The sequence below is a fragment of the Ornithodoros turicata genome, unplaced genomic scaffold (genome assembly GCF_037126465.1).
Source record: "Ornithodoros turicata isolate Travis unplaced genomic scaffold, ASM3712646v1 ctg00001071.1, whole genome shotgun sequence".
NCBI classification, from domain to species: domain Eukaryota; kingdom Metazoa; phylum Arthropoda; class Arachnida; order Ixodida; family Argasidae; genus Ornithodoros; species Ornithodoros turicata.
In genome coordinates this window covers 13,544-33,090 of record NW_026999459.1, presented here as the reverse complement: position 1 = coordinate 33,090, position 19,547 = coordinate 13,544, and the positions used below count along the sequence as shown (strand labels likewise).

General features: G+C 47.5%; 3 protein-coding genes across 3 annotated transcripts; all 3 read right to left on the bottom strand.

Annotated features, from left to right (window-relative positions):
• Nucleotides 1–3,657: 3,657 nt before the first annotated feature.
• LOC135376398 (zinc finger protein 239-like) lies at nucleotides 3,658–15,471 on the bottom strand. The gene is made up of 2 exons (XM_064608904.1): nucleotides 15,364–15,471; nucleotides 3,658–6,225 (listed from the first exon to the last, which is right to left on the bottom strand). Exon 2 carries the CDS (start codon nucleotides 5,732–5,734, stop codon nucleotides 4,589–4,591), a length of 1,146 nt encoding a protein of 381 aa, XP_064464974.1. The 5' UTR covers nucleotides 5,735–6,225; nucleotides 15,364–15,471; the 3' UTR covers nucleotides 3,658–4,588.
• On the bottom strand, nucleotides 7,159–7,892 carry LOC135376395 (zinc finger protein 70-like). Its single transcript, XM_064608900.1, has 2 exons — nucleotides 7,553–7,892; nucleotides 7,159–7,361 (listed from the first exon to the last, which is right to left on the bottom strand). Exons 1-2 carry the CDS (start codon nucleotides 7,890–7,892, stop codon nucleotides 7,159–7,161), a joined length of 543 nt encoding a protein of 180 aa, XP_064464970.1.
• On the bottom strand, nucleotides 8,086–8,550 carry LOC135376387 (zinc finger protein 492-like). The gene has a single exon (XM_064608888.1). The coding sequence runs from the start codon at nucleotides 8,548–8,550 to the stop codon at nucleotides 8,086–8,088; it is 465 nt and encodes a 154-aa protein (XP_064464958.1).
• Nucleotides 15,472–19,547: the final 4,076 nt, after the last annotated feature.

The window sequence follows — 19,547 nt, the reverse complement described above, 5'->3', positions numbered from 1 at the left end:
TCATGCTGTGATGTCACTGTTGCCAGGGTATAAGGTGAAAGTTTAGTGAAATCAGTTGCTCGAAAAATTGTATTTAATGTCACAAATTTTGCAACTAAATGCAACAACTGTCTGAAAAGGTGCGCCCGGTAACGTATCGAAAGGCATATTCACTACTGCGACAGGAAAACATGTTTCTTGGCAGAGTGCCTCACGTTCTAACAATGCAGATGGCGAAACAGCGAGCAGACGACAGCACCCAGTTGCAAGAAGAGGACGATGACGATGATTCACGAGAGCAGACGACCACGTGCAGACGATCTGGCGTAGATTCGTAGCGGAAGAGCACTTTGATTGGTTCATCTGCAGTTGACGCTTCCGGAATCGCGGACGCTGGGCGAAAATATCTGGCATGGGCAGATCGGCGGCGGACGCTCGCGCAGGGCGTCCGACGCTGAGCGAAGTTCGCAGCTTTTTCGCTGTACATTCGCTGCATGGAGGTTGCCCTTTATCCAGTTGGAGAGGAAGCGCAGCTACCGATGTGAAAGATGTTTGGTAGGCCAAGGTTCCCAATAACGTTACGATTAGCCTTGGCACGGGAGCTCGCGGCGATCCTTGGTCAGGTTGCGCATTAATTGTGCGTTATGGAATAGGGCCGAGACTAGGGCCCCCAAACCTTGGAGCGGCCTGTCCATCTGAATATCTTGTACTACTGTACTCTCGTACAAACCCCATCCGGCCGGGCCTGGAGCGTCAGAAGAACTTTGCTCCCCACTCCAGGTTCGCCTTGACCTCCGATGTGAGCGTAACCATGCTCTCGTAAGAACCCTGATCCAGAGCTTGGTTTACGAGAGGTTTTAGAGACATTGGGTGACTATGTGAAAGAGCTTTGATAGCGCGCATGCAGCAAAAACGGTTTTCATCCTTCCCTTTCCAGTGATCCAGATGCTGAACTGACTGCATCCCACTGACGTACCCTGTCGGCAACAAAAGTATCATGCAGCATCGAGCTAGGGTCACAATAAATAGGGATACAGAGTATCGCATTCCTTTTCTTCGCCGGAGCCGCCGTTCGGTGTCCGCGATTGGGCCGATCGTGTCACGTGGTTTCTCCTTCCAAGAACGCGCCGTTCATGTTGGGTCACCACCACGCAAAACCGATTTCCTGGGTTGCGAGCTGGATCGACTGCGCATTCTTCTTCACCTGAGAAGGGGGAGATGGGCGTCCCATTGCTAGGCGACGCAGCCGCGCCTGATACAAAATGTCGGACTCGCTGGTCGTCGGCGTGGCTGAGTGTCGCTGCTCTGCTCCCTGTTTTGTGACTCTACATCGAGCTGCTGCAGCGTGCCGCTTAGGGTCGTCATCTTGGATCGGGAGCCCATCGAGTGTCTTCCAATGTCCACTCCTGGGATGTCATTAAGTGCCACTACCAACTATACGAACATAATCTCGTGCCTTCAAAATCCTATCAGTTATGTTGCTGAAAAATTCTTGTCACACTTTACATTCCTGCAAAATATTTTGGCACTACGTGAGCCGAAAGCTAGAGAAAATGGTTATTATTAAGGACTCTGACGTCATGCTAGGCTCTAACGGAGCGCCTGGCTCTTATCTGGCAACGTTGTTGCACTTCGCGTCCTCCGGAGGGCGCACTTTCTGCACTCAGAGGAGCCCCACGTGACATATCCTCCGACCGCTCCGACCATCGTGAAAACACAAAGGAGGGAGAAAACATCTCTCCCATCTTTCAATCAGCGTCGCGTGACTTCCCCATGTGAACCTCCCCAGACGCCGGCGTCGTTGCTAGGAGACAAGTGCCCTCTCCAAAACATGACATCATTGCAATTCGTGGGCATTTATGATTACTGCACCCGCTCCTCGTGTCATCGAAACTTGTGGAGGCTCAGCAGATCTTGAAAAGCTGACGGAAATGCACAGGATTCGTACAGGATTGAAATTGTGCCTATAGAATCCTTGAGGCACCGATTTTTTTCATGGACTAAATAAGATTAACTCTGTTTTCCAGAGTCCGGAGCAGTATTTAACAAATTGTAATGGATTCAACGACAGATGCTCGTGACACAAAAGGTAATTTTCGGGAGTTTGGTTATAAGTTGAAAGATGAAAGTCACTGAAAGAGTGAGCCAGCTGTAGGACTCGAACCCACATCTTCACAATTTGAGGCTTTGTTCGTATTTGTCCTTTCTATGTTCTTCCAGCCTTAGAACATCTGTTCTCTCATGTTGGTTATAAGTTGTTACATCTTGCAGATTATACACATATATGTATTTTTAAGTTCTTCGGGTTGATTGATTTATTTATTTCATCAGTTTTGCAAAATAAGTAAAAATAGATCAGTGTTTGTCACGGTAATAATGAAAGAAAGGGGAATAATTTATTCGTCGAAAGAAACCCTGGTTGGCAGTTTAGAGCCTGCGTGGTGCCATAATGCATGACACCTACAGTGTATTGAGGCAGACGTATACAGAACGTCCGACGTACATTTCTACATGTGTTTCAGACATACACGCAGTAGAGGGGAAAAACATCCACCTCCGCAACGTGATCTTGACAAGCATTTGATTCGTACGTCTTTTCAGCCTATACTGGACATATCCGGACATCTTATGGACACACTAAATGTCCTAATCAAATCATCCTCTGGACGTCTAAAGGACATCTGTGCTTTATTGGGCCCTGAACTCGGTCCAGGACGTATAACAAACCCCCAGCCCCTCACTCCTTCCTGCTGTCCTTTCTCCATCTGTGTTGAGGTTGAGGACACCCAACAGAAAAGAATCGGCAGCACTTGTACAGCTCCTATCCCAAGTGTGTTGTGTTCACTTACTAGGCCACAGGTCAGTGATCTGCTGGTCCTCCGGCTGGTGTGTGTTTGTGCTGTGGCTGAAATCTGCAAAAGAGAGGTCGCATTTCCTCATGCCCATGAAGGTGCACTTACAGCAACCCTGGAGGTTTGTGCTCTGCCTCAAGTTTATAGCACAGAGACACTCGTCCATGTGTGTCCGCTTGTATTGCACCAGGTCTGCGCAGTGGCTGAATTCTGCCGGACAGGGATAGCACTACTAGGGCCCATCGCTCATGTGTTTCCGCTTGTGATACCTCAACTTCATGCTCTCGATGAACTCTGCAGGACAGAGACCACACTTGTAGGGCTTCTCACCTGTGTGTCTTCGCTTGTGATATAGTCTCGTGCCCTGGCTGAACCATGCAGCACAGAGATCACACTTACTCTGTATTCACACGAGTCAGTTTTCTGCCGGCTGACGCTCAGTCGTCAGGGAACGTCACCACTTTCTGATCTCCGGAGCGGCAGTCGGAGGCAGCTGGATATCTTGTCCTCCCGGCACAGATTCTGACGACCGGCGGCGTCTGCTGTCGGCAGAAGGAGGAGGTGACGCAACGGATCCTTATCGCGCTTGCTTTTTATTTCATCAGGATTGTTCTGCATGTGTCCCATACAACGGCATTCACTGTACTATGGCAAATTCTGAATTGGAACGCCAACGATGCTTGGCTTTACTGCGAAAGTGGTGCAATGACACACCAGCGCAGCAGCTTCGGAACAATTATGCAATATATAGAGAGATACCTACAATGTAGTGTTGCATAGTAACCTTTTTCTCTACGCGAGACGAAACAGACACGGAATACAAGCATGAATTTTATAAACGTGGATATTTCTTTCGCTGGACAGATGTTGACTACACATAATCGTTTGCATGCACGTTTCCAATACATGTATAAAAACATAATAATTGGAAGCTACTCGTCCTACCGAAAGGAAAAGAAAAGTTGATCTGATTTAATTTAATTAATTATTGACTACCTGTAGTTCGACACCACAGCTTCATCGCCAATCCATCACTTGTCGGCACGCTGTAGCGCCTATATTGATGCTCAGCATCGAGATACGCTTCATTAGTGGAAAATAAAACCGAATGTGACAGCGTCTATTCTCAAAATACTCCAACAGGCGTTTGGGTCGTCCACATGGAGATTTGCGTTAACGCTGTTTTACATTCCGTAGCGCTTCTTCGGAATCTATCCTTTGGCCCATATCCTGTCCCGTTTCTCACGTGAATGCACTCTGAATCATCCACAAGGAGCCCAAGCGCAATAAGTTTTTTCTTTCATTGGTCCATCCTACGCTAGACACAGACGATATGCAAGCGCGAATACAGAAGGGATCGGAAAACTGACAGCCGCCGGGAAAATGACTCTTGCGAATGCTAGAGAATGAGCGGGCGTCTTCAGACGCATAGTGATCACGTTTATCTCGGATATCCTCTCACTCCTTCCCGACTTGCTGCCGGCAGAAAACTGACTCGTGTGGATACAGGGTTACAGGGCTTCTCGCCTGTGTGTTTTCGCATGTGATATGACAGACTCTTCATGTGGCTGAACTCCAATGGGCAGACATTGCACTTGTATGGCTTCTCTCCCGTGTGTGTTCGCCTGTGAGAGCGCAGGCCCGCCCTCTCGCTGAACTCTGCAGGACAGAGATCACACTTATGGGGCTTGTCGCCCATGTGCGTCCACTTGTGGCGCAACAGCATCGAGCTGTCGCTGAACTCCGCAGGGCAGAGGTCACACTTGCATGGTTTCTCTCCGTGTGTGTTCTCTTGTGACGTTGTAAGTCGTACCTTTTGTTGAACTCTGCAGGACAGAGATCGCTCTTATGGGGCTTCTCGCCCGTGTGTGTCCGCTTGTGGACATACAGGCTAGAGCTATGACTGAATTCTGCAGGACAGAGGTCGCACTTATAGGCCTTCTCGCCTGTATGTTTTGCTTGTGACACTTCAGCGTCGTGCTTTGCCTGAACTGTGCAGGACAGAAGGTGCATTTGTATAGCCCCTCACTCATGTGTGCTTTCTTGTGAGACCGCAGGCCCGCCCTCTCGCTGAACTCTGCAGGACAGAGATCACACTTATGGGGCTTCTCGCCCATGTGCGTCAACTTGTGGCGCAACAGCGCCGAGCTACGGCTGAACTCCGCAGGGCAGACGTCACACTTGTATGGTTTCTCTCCCGTGTGTGTTCTCCTGTGACGCTGCAAGTCGTACCTCTTGTGGAACTCTGCAGGACAGAGATCACACTTATGGGGCTTCTCGCCCATGTGCGTCCACTTGTGGCGCAACAGCATCGAGCTACAGCTGAACTCCGCAGGGCAGACGTCACACTTGTATGGTTTCTCTCCCGTGTGTGTTCTCCTGTGACGCTGCAAGTCACACCTCTTGTGGAACTCTGCAGGACAGAGATCGCACTTATGGGGCTTCTCGCCCGTGTGCGTCCACTTGTGGCGCAACAGCATCGAGCTACAGCTGAACTCCGCAGGGCAGACGTCACACTTGTATGGCTTCTCTCCCGTGTGTGTTCTCCTGTGACGCTGCAAGTCGCACCTCTTGTGGAACTCTGCAGGACAGAGATCGCACTTATGGGGCTTCTCGCCTGTGTGTGTCCGCTTGTGGCGCAACAGGCTAGAGCTATGACTGAATTCTGCAGGACAGAGGTCACACTTATAGGCCTTCTCGCCTGTATGTTTTTGCTTGTGATACTTCAGCATCGCGCTTCGCCTGAACTGTGCAGGACAGAAGGTGCACTGGTATAGCCCCTCACTCATGTGTGCTTTCTTGTGATTGCGCAGCTTGTACCTCTTGTTGAACTCAAAACCACAGAGATCACACCTGAAGCTCTTCTTGCCCACGAGCGTGCGCTTGGGACGCTGCAGGCACATACTGTGGCTGGACTCTGCAGGGCTGAGATTGCACTCGTGTGCGCTCGATGCGCATGCAGGTGCACTTACGTTCGACTTCTGCGAGCCTAGTCCCGTGCAATGTCTTGCGTGCACTCGCAGAGTTGATGCATGACGGAATGTCACTGAACACTTGTCGCAGGTAAGTGTCTTTGTTTTGTGAGTTTTGGCATGAACCTCCAAGTGGCCAGTGTCGATGCATGCGTCTAAACAAATGTTGGACTTATAAAGCCTGTCTTTCTCATGTCCGAACGTCGATGACTTGCTTGCCACTTGAGTCTCGCTCTGGTCTGAAGATTGCTCTGTGGGTCGACCGTCAGTGGTGACTAATGCATCGTTTTGGCACTGTGGTTCAACTCTTGTTGTGCCGATCTCGAACTGTGCACTTGAAGAGGAGAGACCTGAAGATGCGTGATCGCAGGTGCCTCTGAACTCGTCCTTGATGTGAAGTCCATCGCTGCTTTCTTTTGCTCCTGAAATTGCAGAATGTGGACATTGAGAGCGCAGACAGTTTTGTAGTCGACTGACATAAGCATAACGTTTGCTCACGGAGCTAAGGCACAATATTGCACAAAAATATAGGGCCATATCAGAGGCCACATTATTTACGAGAGAGCGAAACCAAACAGTCATCTACCATTCATCCCACCTTCTCCCACCAAAGAACGGCAGTATCGTCAAAAACTTGTTTTTTCTTGCATTGTGCAGGGCCCAGTTTTTAAACTCTGTCAGCTGAGCCCCAAGACTTGGCCCAATCGTGTGATTTTTGAGTGGGTGGGCAATCGCTGCTGTATGCCGGCAACAGTTCGGCTGCCTGTGAGCATGGTTTGAAACGGGGTTTCACTTCCCCTATTCGCAGGTTTGATGCTAGGTGGTGGTTACCTTGCTGCTTTGCCTCGTGCGAAACAGTGTTTGCCGACTGAGATTCTGACGAGACCATCCACTCTTAACAAACAAACCAATACCCACGAGAGTGCCCAAGGCAGGGGCTCCCTCGGGATCCTTTAAAAATGTATTCAATATATCATGCCACACAAGGGACATTACCTACCGCTATACATGAGTACCGCTCCTATAGCAATATACACGGTCAAGGAGGCAGTGCAGCATCTAATATTTCTCAGCAACAAAAGTGCTCCTCGTGTTTAAGATGTTAATAAAAACCACGTTGATCAACGTGTCCGCCTCTCCATCGGAGACATTTCCTCCGCCAAGGACAAACAAAAATTGCACACTGGCACTTGATGTATGTGGAATGGGTCACGATGGTTGAGTGGGTGTTGAGGAAACAATAATTTTATTGACTTCACTTGCATGACTCTATCTAGAGGGAGTTGCGGAGATGCAGGCCTGCCCGGGAGAACCGCAGTGTCACTCCCAAATTTTTCATCAAAGGAATCACTGAATCACTGCTGCACGTACATGTGTGCTGTGGCTGAACTCTGCGGGACAGAGGTTGCACCTCGCACGCCACGTAGGTCCCCCTTGTGGTAGCCCTGGAGGTTTGTGCTCTCGCTCAAGCTCGCAGGAACTGAGGATTGAACTTGTAGGGCTTCTCGTCCGTGTGTGTCCGCTCGTGACACTGCAATTCCATGCTGGTGCGTGAACTCTGCAGAACAGGGGTTAGGGCTTATCGCCTGCGTGTTTTTGCTTGTGACGCCGCAGCAGTCCTGATATGACTAACTGTGCAGGACAGATTGCACTTGTGTCGCTTCTCGCCCATATGTGTGTGTGCACCTGTGGCGCAAACATGATCCCACTACAGCTGACTACAGACACGCACTTGTAGGGGCTTCTCACCTGTGTGTTTTCGCTTGTAGCGAGTCAGGCTGCCCTTCAGGGTGAACTCTGCGGTGCAGAGATCGCACTTGTGGGGCTTCTCGCCCACACGTTCTTGCTTGTCACATGACAGGCTTGCGCTCTGGCTCAGCTCTGCGACACAGGGGTCGCACTTACCGGGATTCTCGCCAGTGTGTTTCCGCTTGTGATACAACAGCCTCTCACCCTGGCCGAACTCAGCAAGACAGAGGTCGCACTTGTAAGGCTTCTCGTCCATGTGTGTCCGCCTGTCACGCCGCAGGCCTGCCCTTGTGCTGAACTCTGCAGGACAGAGGTCGCACTTGTGCGGCTTTTCTCCCATGTGTGTGCGCTTCTGATGTGACAGTGCCGTCCTGTGGTTGAACACTGCAGGGCAGAGATTGCACTTGTATGGCTTCTCGCCTGTGTGTGTCCGCCTGTGGCGCGCGAAATTCGCGCTACAGCTGAACTCTGCAAGACAGAGGTCGCACTTGAAGGGCTTCTCACCAGTGTGTTTACTCTTGTGGCACGACAGTCTAAAACTCTGGGTGAACTCCGCTGACGAGATCACACTTATAGGACTTCTCGCCGATGTGTTTTCGCTTGTGATACAACAGCCTCGCACTGAAGCTGAACTCTGCAATACAGATATCGCACTTGTAGAGCTTCTCACCCGTGTGTTTTCGCTTGTGACACGTCAGAGCTGTCCTATGACTGAATTCTGCAGGACAGAGATTGCACATAAAGGGTTTCTCGCCTGCAATGTTTTCGTTTGTGATACTTGAGCATTGTGCTTGAGGATTGAGATCGCACTTGTATGGCCTCTCACTCGCGTGTGTTCTCTTGTGGTCTCGCAATTTCCTGCTTTTGCCGAACTCTGCAGGGCAGAGATCACATCTGTATGGCCCCATGCATGTGTGTTCTCGCTTGTGATGTGACAAGCCCACGCTTTGGTTGAACTGTGCAGGACAGAGATCACACTTGAACAACTTCTTGCCCATGTGTGAGTGCCTGTGATACCGCAAGCACATATTGTGGCTGGATTCTGCAGGGCAGAGATTTGCACTTGTGCGTGCTTGATGTGCATGCAAGTACACATATCGTGGAATCGTGCAACCATTCTCCGGCTCAACACTTTGCATGCACCCGCAGAGTTGATGCACGACGGAATTTTGCGGAACACGCGTCGCAAGTAAATCTGTTTGTTTTACGAGTTTTGTGATCCAAGTGCCATGTGGTGAGTGTCCACGCATGTGGTGAAGCAAATGCTGCACTTATACAGCATGGTTTTTCTTGTGGTCTAATGTTGATGATTTGCTTGCCTCTTGACTTTCACTCTGGTCTGAAGGTTGCTCAGTGTGTCGATCGTTGGTAGTGATCGGTGCAGCGTTTTTGAGTTGTGATCCAACTGTGGTTGTGCTGATCTCCAACTGTGCATTCGAGAAGTGCAACCAGAAGATGCTTGATCGAAAGTGCTCGACCTTAATATGGAGCCTACCACTCCTTTTCTCTTGCTACTGAAATTGCAGAAATCTGGCATTTACAGCACAGACAGTTTTATACAGTCCACAGCCGTTATTATGCCACTCGCTAGTATGATTTTGGATTTAGGATTTTTAACGAGCTGCCCAATGAAATTTTCACCACCCAACGCAAGCAAGACTTGACAGCACATTTAAGAAATCTCCATTTGAGGTAGCCTTTGTGAAGTTTGTTTCCGTGTCTGAAGACAGTTGTTGGGTGCTTCAATTTGCTTTCATTTACTTTGTTTCGCTCCTGATCATCTGGAACATATGAGGTCAATCATGCCGGTTTTATGTATTTTATGTAACATACAGCAATGTCACGTGTTATAGTTTTCATGCTCCAGGTAACCGCTGCTGATGTCGGTCCCTGTGTCGCAAGCCCCACAGACTGAGGCGGGCCTGTTAATATAATGTTGTGTACTAAGTGAGAGCTGATGAATAAGTAAAATGAAATGAAATGAAAAATGAAATGAAGGTGACGTCCTCACTTTGAGACTGCTTTTCTAGGGAAACGATTTCCTCCCCACCGGCGCACCGTGTATTTTCTCCCTCGTTATCATGACAACTTGTAAAGGTAAGATAAGATAAATTTTAAACTCCTACTATGTTTTACCTTTCCTTTCAGAGTTACACGGAGACTGAAAGGTCAAGCCCACAACACAGACCTGCAATAAATACACGTAAAATAAAGGTAATATAACATAAATAACCTTAATCTGACTGTGACCAAACTTTTGAGGACGGATCAGTACAACGTGTTATATTCTGTCCCCGTCATTACGACCACTGACGGACTTTCTAGACGAATGTCGGCACAGTTCCCCTGAAGTCGGGCCCAGGATGCACACTAACCCCCCCCACACACACACACTCCTTTCTGTCCCTGCTGTCCTCTCTGCATCTGTCCACGTCTGTTTCGTCGCCCATAGCCACAGTTGCTTCAATGTGCTAATGTGAAATTCTTTAAACAAAATATTGACCACTGACCGTCGATCTCACAGACTATGAACGAACTCTTGAGGACAGTCAGGGGGGCAAACAACGGCGTTCTGCTTCTTTTACGACCACTGACCTTGCAGCCACTGCATAACACAAAGTACAGAGGGAGGGGCCTACGCGATGCCTGTGCAGATAGCATCATCCAGAGCACAACGCCATTTTCATGTGAACCCATTGTGAGACACAGCTGTTGCACGGAAAGCAGCGTCTATTAAAGGGACACTAAAATGCAAGAACAAGGTTGCACGCTACACTGATTTCGTGCACGTTACTACGCTACGGAGCCACAAACCACGTCAATGCTCGACTTAACCTTCTTTGCTGGTTTCCTGTTTTGTTGTGAACTCTCCCTGAAGTTTTATTTTCCAGTCCAGTGCAACCTTTCTCTTGTCAACTGTGTGTGACGCTCCCTTAGTACTCGAGGCAGAGCACTAAATTCCACCAGACTCTTTATTGGTTCAGTGTTCCAAACCTCGTTTCTGCTCATGCATCAGTGTTTTTAGACCATTCTGCATGTGCAAGTGTCATGCCCACACCATGGAGCAGTCCTGTCGAAAAATGTGGTGCGCATTGAAAAGCAGACGGGCGTCGCTGTCCGAAGATAAATGTCGTCAGCAGGACATATGCGAGAACTGTTTCGGGTACAATTCAGGAATCGGTACTGAAAAATGAGCAGTGGACACCATGCCACTCATATACACAACACTTCAACCGGACCAGTTCCAAATACACGCACCTACAACACATATGCGCCTGCTTTCATGCTGCCCCGCTGCTAATCCTTGCCTCCTGGGATACCATTCACTGACGCCAAAGACGGTTCTGCTTTTCGTTGCGTTTTCTTCTAAACAGTAGCGCGTGTGAACTAATCTTGCTGGCATTATACTAATTGAAACACTGACCTTCTTTCGATAGCAGTTTTTGCATTTTAGTGCCCCTTTAAGAGTACAGGACCATCGGACACTTGACCATTGTGGTCATCATCGACACAGGTAGCAGACTGAGCACGGCAGGAACGAAGAGCAAACGGACAGAATATGCAGTTGATAACACATGCAATATGGGGGGTGGGAGAGGAGGGGAACAGTATTTTCCGGCTGTTCCCGCGTTTGCGCGACAATTCGCTCTCCGATCAAAATCTGCGGGAACGGACTTCAGTGTATCAACGAGTCAGGCCGCAGCAGCGTCGTACAAAAATGTGGCGCGTGCGTTGGAGGTGGCATTATTTTATGGATGACTGAAACCCAACAGTCATCTACCAATTCGTTCAGCCACGCACAGAACTGAAGCATTCCTCAGGCTGTCCTTCGACGGAATCCCGCCCACTCCCGACAGGGGACGGCAGCAATGCTGAAAGATTGCTTGCTTCGAATTCATTCCCCCTGGTGCAATCAGCGGACCCCTCTCGCCTGCACTCTCCTTGGTGGAAGAAAACTCTCGAGGAAAAACCTTCTCTGCTGTTTCTCTCGCTCACGTGCTCTTGCTGCGAGATACGAACCATTTCGCTGCCTTTTGTCTCGCTTTTCCATGAAGATGTTCTCCATTCATCTGTCTTTCCTTTCTCCATGCTGTTCTTTTTCCTAACAGCATGAGGTCCGAAAAACATCATGTATCACCTTCACATTTTGAATACCACCTGGTAAACTTTCTACGCTTCGTAGCCGAGCTTTTTTTTTTTAAACTCAGTGCACGCTGACAAACAGGAGAAAGCACAACGCGCACGAATGTACTTTTAGGGAAGGCCTCGTCTTTATGCGGTCTTTTGTGCCATCAAGAACGTATCGCTCGAGTGAAGGTGAACTAGGTAATACGCGTTCCTGCACAGGCAGAGAGCGAAAGCTGCTAGAGTGCCGGCAATCTTTTATGCCATTTCACTTTTTCTTCTTGGATATTTTCCACTCCTGTCACTAAAGACCCCCCCCCCCTCAAAATTGAAGACGCAATCCGCTTCTGAGGCTTTCAAATAACTTGGAGAGAAGCAGGCACAGCAAAACAAATAGGTGGACCATCTACATTTTTTACCAACCATGTTTTGGGCAACCATGCACCAGCCAACTGTCTGGAACGGAAGTTTATGTGCTAGATAAAGCAGAAGTGCACGATGAACAGTCCAGACTTTTATTTGCGAAATAAACCAGTTAGTGAGTTTTGCCTTTGACTGTTACAACAAAGCACGGTCAAGCTCGTTTGCATGCATGTGCTGTAGTGCTAGTCTTGGTCTCCCTCAAAGCTAAAAAAAAAGTACATGAAGTTCAGTGCAACTCCATTCTTAATGGCCACACTCGCAACACCTCCCCTTCCTCATCCGTGGCGCTGTCCGCGGGTCCATCTCATGACAGTTTAGGACTTCTTATGGTAGTTTTAGAACAGGCAGTTCCCAAGCATCCTGGAACACATCGCGCATGGCTGTAGTAACTATCCCTTCTGCCTTGATGTTGGAGTCCTGTTGGGTGTGTTCATCCACACTTTGGCAACAAATCCACAATGGGGAAAAGAGTTCGTAATCGTTGCTGGACTGACTTTTTGAGACTCCGTGTTGTGTCTGTCCCCTTTTGCCCTAATCTCGGGGTTTATATATGCACGGACTGACCTGCACTCTTGCGCACTCACCAGCATGTGCCAGCAATGAGCACTGTTCCCGCACTCGATACTCCCTCGTGAGCTAATAGCGACACTGAGCACGTGGAACGATGACAGCAACGCAGCCCACGATTCCGAAAAAAGAAAAGGAAGAGAAGGAGAAGATGCATTCCAGTGGAGTCCTGCTGATTGGCAGAAATAGTAGCTTGGTGGCACAGTTTTGGAACTGGAAGAGCTGACATGCGGCAGCGTGCAATTGTGGGGCGCGTCCGTTCAAATTCTCCGGTAGCGAGCTGATTTGAGTGTGATAGATATTGCATTGTACTATATGCGGCTACCTTTGATAACTTTGCCTCCTCCAATTTGCGGACTTTGGCCTCGCAGACTTAGAAGTCGACCATGATGACTTTGCGATTATCCAGCAATTCGAATAAATGAGGTGCAAATTAACTAGCTTTTACTGTATCTCCAATGTGCCCCCTTATCTCGAATTTCCCCATCTTCTACAATGCAGTAAGCGTAGTAAGCCAGCGTAGTAAGCTAGACGTGGTAAGCCAGCGGAAGGGTTCACGAAAGATGTAAACTGTCTCTAGCAAGGAGAGGTCTTGGTGCAGACACATCTAATGAATTCAGGAGCCATTATCGCTTTGTCCTCTGTGACAGCCTTCAGTATAAGTAGGGAGTGACTTTTTCGGGTTAAACCCGGCTATCCCTCCCCCCCCCCCCCCCCAAACAAACCTGCGGACCAATTCCGGTTAAACTCGAATTCTCCACGAATTCCAGTCGCCACGTAATCCTGAAGTGACATTTCCGCTGAATACGAGCAGAGGTTGCCACGCGTAACACATATAAGAATGAGTCACTTGCGTTCCCTGAAATACACCCATGTGTGTCAGAACTGCCGCTGCCTAAGAGGATTAGCGCTGGGAGGCAATTGTAGTTAAAAAGTTGTTATCAACTACTTGCAGAAATGCAGTGGCACTACTAGTTAAACTACTATTCGAGTAGTTAGCTACAGTAGTTAGGTTAGTGCAGGCGCCAACTACTTCGATTTTGTCGCAAGCTTTACGGCGCGATTGTGCTTCCGACTTTTACTCGAGTACTTGTTTGATGAGAACGGAGGTGCAGTGCAATTGTGCCATGCATGGTTACTAAATCTTCACTTTTATCACTGCTTGTCGTTCACACTCGGGATGTCCAAGAACACTACAGAATGGGATTGGTGTTGGTGGTCAACGTTAAGTAGTTACAGATGTTACATTGTAAAATACATTGTAGTAGTTAAAGCAGTGGTTTTAACTTCCTCACTGAAAAAGTAGTTGGACTACTACTTAAACTACTCATTGCAAAGTAGTTAGTAGTTATAGTTAAACTACTGTAGAAGTAGCTAGTGGCCATGACTGCTGGGAGGTCACAAAAAAAAAAAACTTATAAAAGGACTGAAGGGTCACTAAAATGTGAGAACAAGTTCATTTCAAATTAAGTTATATGCCACGTTAACTTCATACTTGTCATAAATAGAAGCTTGGATTCCAAGCAATTTCGTTACTAAGGATTCTGTTACGAAGCCAACAACAATAATTTAACCAGATTATTTTTTGCTTCGCCGCTAAGCAGTCAATGTTCCTTTAACTCGCGCATCGGGTGCTCTTAGTCCACGCTGAGTGCGCCACGCGTGGAGCAGTTTTGGCGAAAAACATGGCGCGAGTTACAAAGCGGACTTACGTCGCTGTTCAAAAGACGATTGCCAGTGGAAGATTTGTGATAACTGTCGTGAGGATTCCGTAAATCAGTATCGAAAAATTTGAGACTAAAGCATGTGGCGCAAGTACGGAACAGTACAACAGGCCCCATTACAAATCCATACGTGCACAACGACAGACATGTGTTTCTCGTACAGTCACAATGGATGCCGCCAAAGACAGTTATTTTCACTGCGATGAAAGCTGAAAGTCACTGAAAAGGATAGCCAGCTGTAGGAGTCGAACCACATCTTCTGGATTGCCGGTCCAGGGCTCTACCAAATGATCAACTGCTAACACGCCTTCTCCGCGGACTTCCAGGTGCGTCATCTGAAGGGACAAACCAGCCACTCTCTCTCACTCATCCTCCTTTCACTCTTACATTTCTGCTCCTCCCATACACACATTCATACGACGGATCGACGCAGGCGGCAACTGATGAACATGAGAGAACTGATGTCTGAGGCTGGAACAACATAGAAGGAACAAATACATACAAAGCCTCAATAAGGCTTTGTATGTATTTGTTCCTTCTATGTTGTTCCAGCCTCAGAACATCAGTTCTCTCATGTTCTTTTCACTGCATCTTTCTTCTAAGCGGTAGCGTTGCGTGAACTAGTTTTGCTTACACCCTACTAATTAAAACACTCGCTCTCATTTGAGAACAAGTTGCATTTGCATTTTAGTGCACCTTTAATAGATAAGATGAGAAACAAAAACATCCCATAGCCCACGGATGCCCAAGTGATGCCGATTTCTCCCCAAATTGAAGACAGCGCCAGATTTTTACTGAAAAATTCACAGCCCAAGTATGAGCGAGCATGACAGGAAAGATGATACGTGCTTGAGAGGAACCTCTCCAAAGCATATCTGTTGCATCACACTTTTTTGTAGATTTTTTTTTGTAACTAAGTGAACTAATCATTTTGTATCACCTTCTGACGTTTGAGTCATGGCTGTGTCCCACCTGGTCCAAAATTGCAGTGTTGTAAGGCTCTGTCTTCACTTCAATGATCGGATGTTCGTCCGAAGATTCCTCTCGAGGTTCTTCTTTAATTTGGATCATCCCTCGAGTTGCCCCTAAAGTTAGACAAAAAAGGTATTAGTAAGTCACAAGGCAAGAGCTTCAAGCCACGTGATATGTAGTCATCTCTGTCCCCTTTCTGTGAATCTCATTATGCTGTGTTACAATTCATGTGTACACAATCAAACACAAAAACACCAGTCCAGAAAAACTTCCTGGGATCCTTTTGTTAAAGGGCTATCGGATCTGAGAACGTACGCAAAACCCCGATACAGTAATGCTTGTCGCCGCTAACAACCAACTTGGTCGTGTCTCTCTTCTGAAGACAGCTTCAATAGTATTAAACAAACGAGTCTTAAAAACGTGTCCTCCTCCAGCTAGGCACACAAATGGGAGCAGGCGATTATCTCTGAAGTCATCTACTCAGCTTTCGCTTCACAATATACTAAGTGGAGAGACGTCAGTAATATGCTGACTTTCGCTCACCACTGCGAGTTCTTAAGGGGGAATCCCTTCTGCGCGAGACAATAGAGAACGTTTGTTCGTACAGCGCTCAGAAACGGCGTAAAATATCGTCCGAACGTGAAGTACTGGAGGGTTCTCCTTGCTTTGCCCCTTGTCAATGACGCATTTTGTAGAATTCCAGGACTATCCGTCGATTTGTATTGAGCCGAATTCGCAAATATTTGCGCGACACTCTACCGAGATGGCAGCACATGTTTCGAGACGCGCCAAACTTTAATTTATTAAAATCAACGGCTCAACCTTGTCAAATAAAAAATACGTCACTGACTAGAGAAAAGCTAAGAGAACACGCCAGTACAATCTTATGATGATAACTGAGTATTCACTGTGTCTTGTTGCGAAAGAAAATCATCCATCGTACTTCTGAAGAAGTGATTCGCCCTTAAGTGACTTAGCTGTCTGGAACAAGCTGTGACGCCCTGGCTTTATGAAAACGTCCGACACCATACACAAACAACTATACACATGCGAGACGATCAAAGAGCAGACGCATTCCACTAGTACTCCAGCCAGTCAACTGCATAGGAACGACACCACCAATTTGTGTCGGATTTTTCCCGTTATTATCAACAACCAACGCGGAGTAAAACTGCACTGTAGTTTTAGAATCAACCGGGACGGATGCGACAGCCCCTTTAAATGACGTGAGACAGCCAGATGTAAGACATTCACCAGAACATTTGGTCTTAGTAGCACAATGCTGGACAAAAGTTTGCGGAAAACACTCCGTCGCCTTCCTTCTCGGAGGACCCGGCAGCAGAAGATGGAACCCTGTTACCTGGGCTATCTCCATAACTCCGTATGTCCATTCACTGCTAGCTGTCGCTCTGGGGATGGAATGTGCTGAAGCGTGTTCCGTAAACTTTTGTCCAGCACTGTACATAGTTTAGACTATTTCATGTTCCTCAGGAATATTCCAGAAAGCAGTCACCAACCGAGTACAATGTCTACAAAATTTTACCGTATTGTTTTCTCCCCGTGAAGACTCGTTGCATACCTGTTGCTGGCCCTGTTCTGGTAGGCTAGCGTCAAGAGGCTCCATTTTTACTTTTGGGAGTTGACCACCGAACTTCAGGAGAGCTCCATCTCTCGGGGTTGAAAAATCCCGAGGGCTGGAACTTGACGTCCCAAACACGCAGTTCACTGTCTCTTCTGCTTTCTGTTAAAGAGAAGCCAAACTGTTGCCACCCTTTCCAAAAAAATAAAAGAACATCAGCAGTTGTCACACGCTCACAGAATGGTAGAGATGTAAGCTTTATGCAACACCAGTGTGGCATATATCTAACCGCGATCAAAGTACAGCTGAACTTTTGGAGCGCTCGCAACTTCCCCCCCTGTCGGAGAGATCTAAAATGCTAGATTAAAGTTCTTTTCGCGTTGTTGGGAGAAAAACAGTAAGCTCGAAGTGCACAAATATGTATCTTACCATTCAGAAGAATTCAAAGAAACAAACATTCTAGGCATATTACACCCATAAGCTATCGCAATGACTGCTTCAGGTACTCTTACTTTGTACGGTTATTAATGAATGGAATGAATTTCCGGACAGTATTGTCACATCCCAAACGGCATCTGCTTTGTTTCAGAGCTTCAATGATATTTGTGTAATCTGTGAATGGCCATCTTAGCCAAGTATAATGTATATATTTGATGTTGTGTGTTGTTGTTGTTGATTTTTCTTGATGATACATGTTGTTTCTCAATGTATCCACTCCTACAATAGTAGTATCTGCAATAAATAAATCAATAAATAAATACCGAATTTTCACGCGTATTAGCCGCGCTTATGCGCGATTTTTTTTTTCTCACGGGCGCCCCTGCGGCTATATCCACCGGTGCGGCTTATTTGATGACTATTTTTTTTCTGGTATTTTCCCCATACGCCGATTTTAACGAAAGGGCCGACAGTTTGTCTCTGGAACAGCACTGCTCTGCCGATGCACGAACAGTGAGTACAGTAACAGGGGAGGTCCACATTCGAGTAGATAGATCTTCCTGGTGCATTCCCCAAGCAGATTTAGGATGTGGTGACAGTGATTCACGTCTTCTGGAAGATCACTGACCCATCAGTCGGACGAAAAACACCCGACAAGGGCACAATCCGATCTTGGTAGAACTCCAGAAACTGACCTCCTCTGTTGTACACTGTGCCGATCCCGGGAGTATGGACACAGGGATTTATGGCCTTCTCTATATGGTCTCCTTTGTCGCACAAATCAGTCGTCTCGTATTGCCCGCGGCTTATCTGCGGGTGCGCATATCTGCCAGAAATATTTTCAACGTCCAAAAACGCGTCCTGCGGCTTATCTGCGGTGCGGCTTATACGCGTGAAATTTCGGTACTCATTACCGCCAAGTCCTTGCTCCGGTACTTCAAGCCAACGTCGCCGCGTCCTCCAGCGACCACGTGCATGGACTGCCGACATTGCCATCCTCCATCCGATGGGCCACGACAAACTTTTTCTGCTGCCAACGAATATGTCTCTCGCGAAGTCGCTAATCGGCACAACCGGAGCCGTAACGTGGAAACTACAGCCCTGAAGTCAGGTGCAGAACTGAAAGTGCAGTATAAGGGCCTAATAAACCGCGTACGTAAGATGTATCAGCGTCCGGGCCTAATTTTCTTTCTCGTATTTTTCTATATTTGCTTCGAATATTTCGCGGGACTTTAAATTCGCGAGAAAAAAAGGGCATGAGAGAACTGATGTTCTGAGGCTGGAACAACATAGAAGGGACAATCACATACAAGGCCTCAATTTGCCTAAGAAATTAACGATGAAAGATGAAAGTCACTGAAAAGGTTAGCCAGCTGTAGGACTTGAACCCACATCTTCTGGATTACCGGTCCAGGGCTCTCGCAATTGAGCTAAGCTAAAAGGCCTTCTCAGCGACTTCCAGGCCAGCTGGCTAACCTTTTCAGTGGCTTTCATCTTTCATCGTTAATTTCTTAGGCAACTTGAGGCCTTGTATGTGATTGTCCCTTCTATGTTGTTCCAGCCTCAGAACATCAGTTCTCTCATGTTCTAACATTTGCTGCTTGCGTCGATCCCTGTCGTATGAATGTGTGTGTATGTATGAGTGTGCCAAAAATGTAAGAGTGAAAGAAGGATGAGCGAGAGAGAGTGACTGGTTTGTCCCTTCAGATGACGCACCCTGGAATGATTGATGACTGATTGATTGATTGATTGATTGATTGATTATGTGTTTATGGCACAAAGGGCAACAAAGGCCATAGAGCGCCAAAACTATGGTGAGTGTGTCGGAGATGATTATGGGAAAGATGACGTGAGAGAGAGTGTGTGGTAGTTAAAACCTATCTACAGGTATGAGCGATGAGATTGACCAGGATAAGAGAGAGAGGAGGATGACGATAACAAGCGAGCATGGCAGTTAAAAGCTATCTACAAGTGTGACAATGAGATATTTACATGAGGAATTCGGTGATATTGCATAAAAGCGGAGCAATGCTTATCATCTACATCTGACTAAGAAACCCACACGTGGTCAAAAATGGTCGCTATGGAGGCGTGTCAGCTTAGCTCAATTGGTAGAGCCCTGTATTGGCAATCCAGAACATGTGGGTTCGAGTCCTACAGCTGGCTA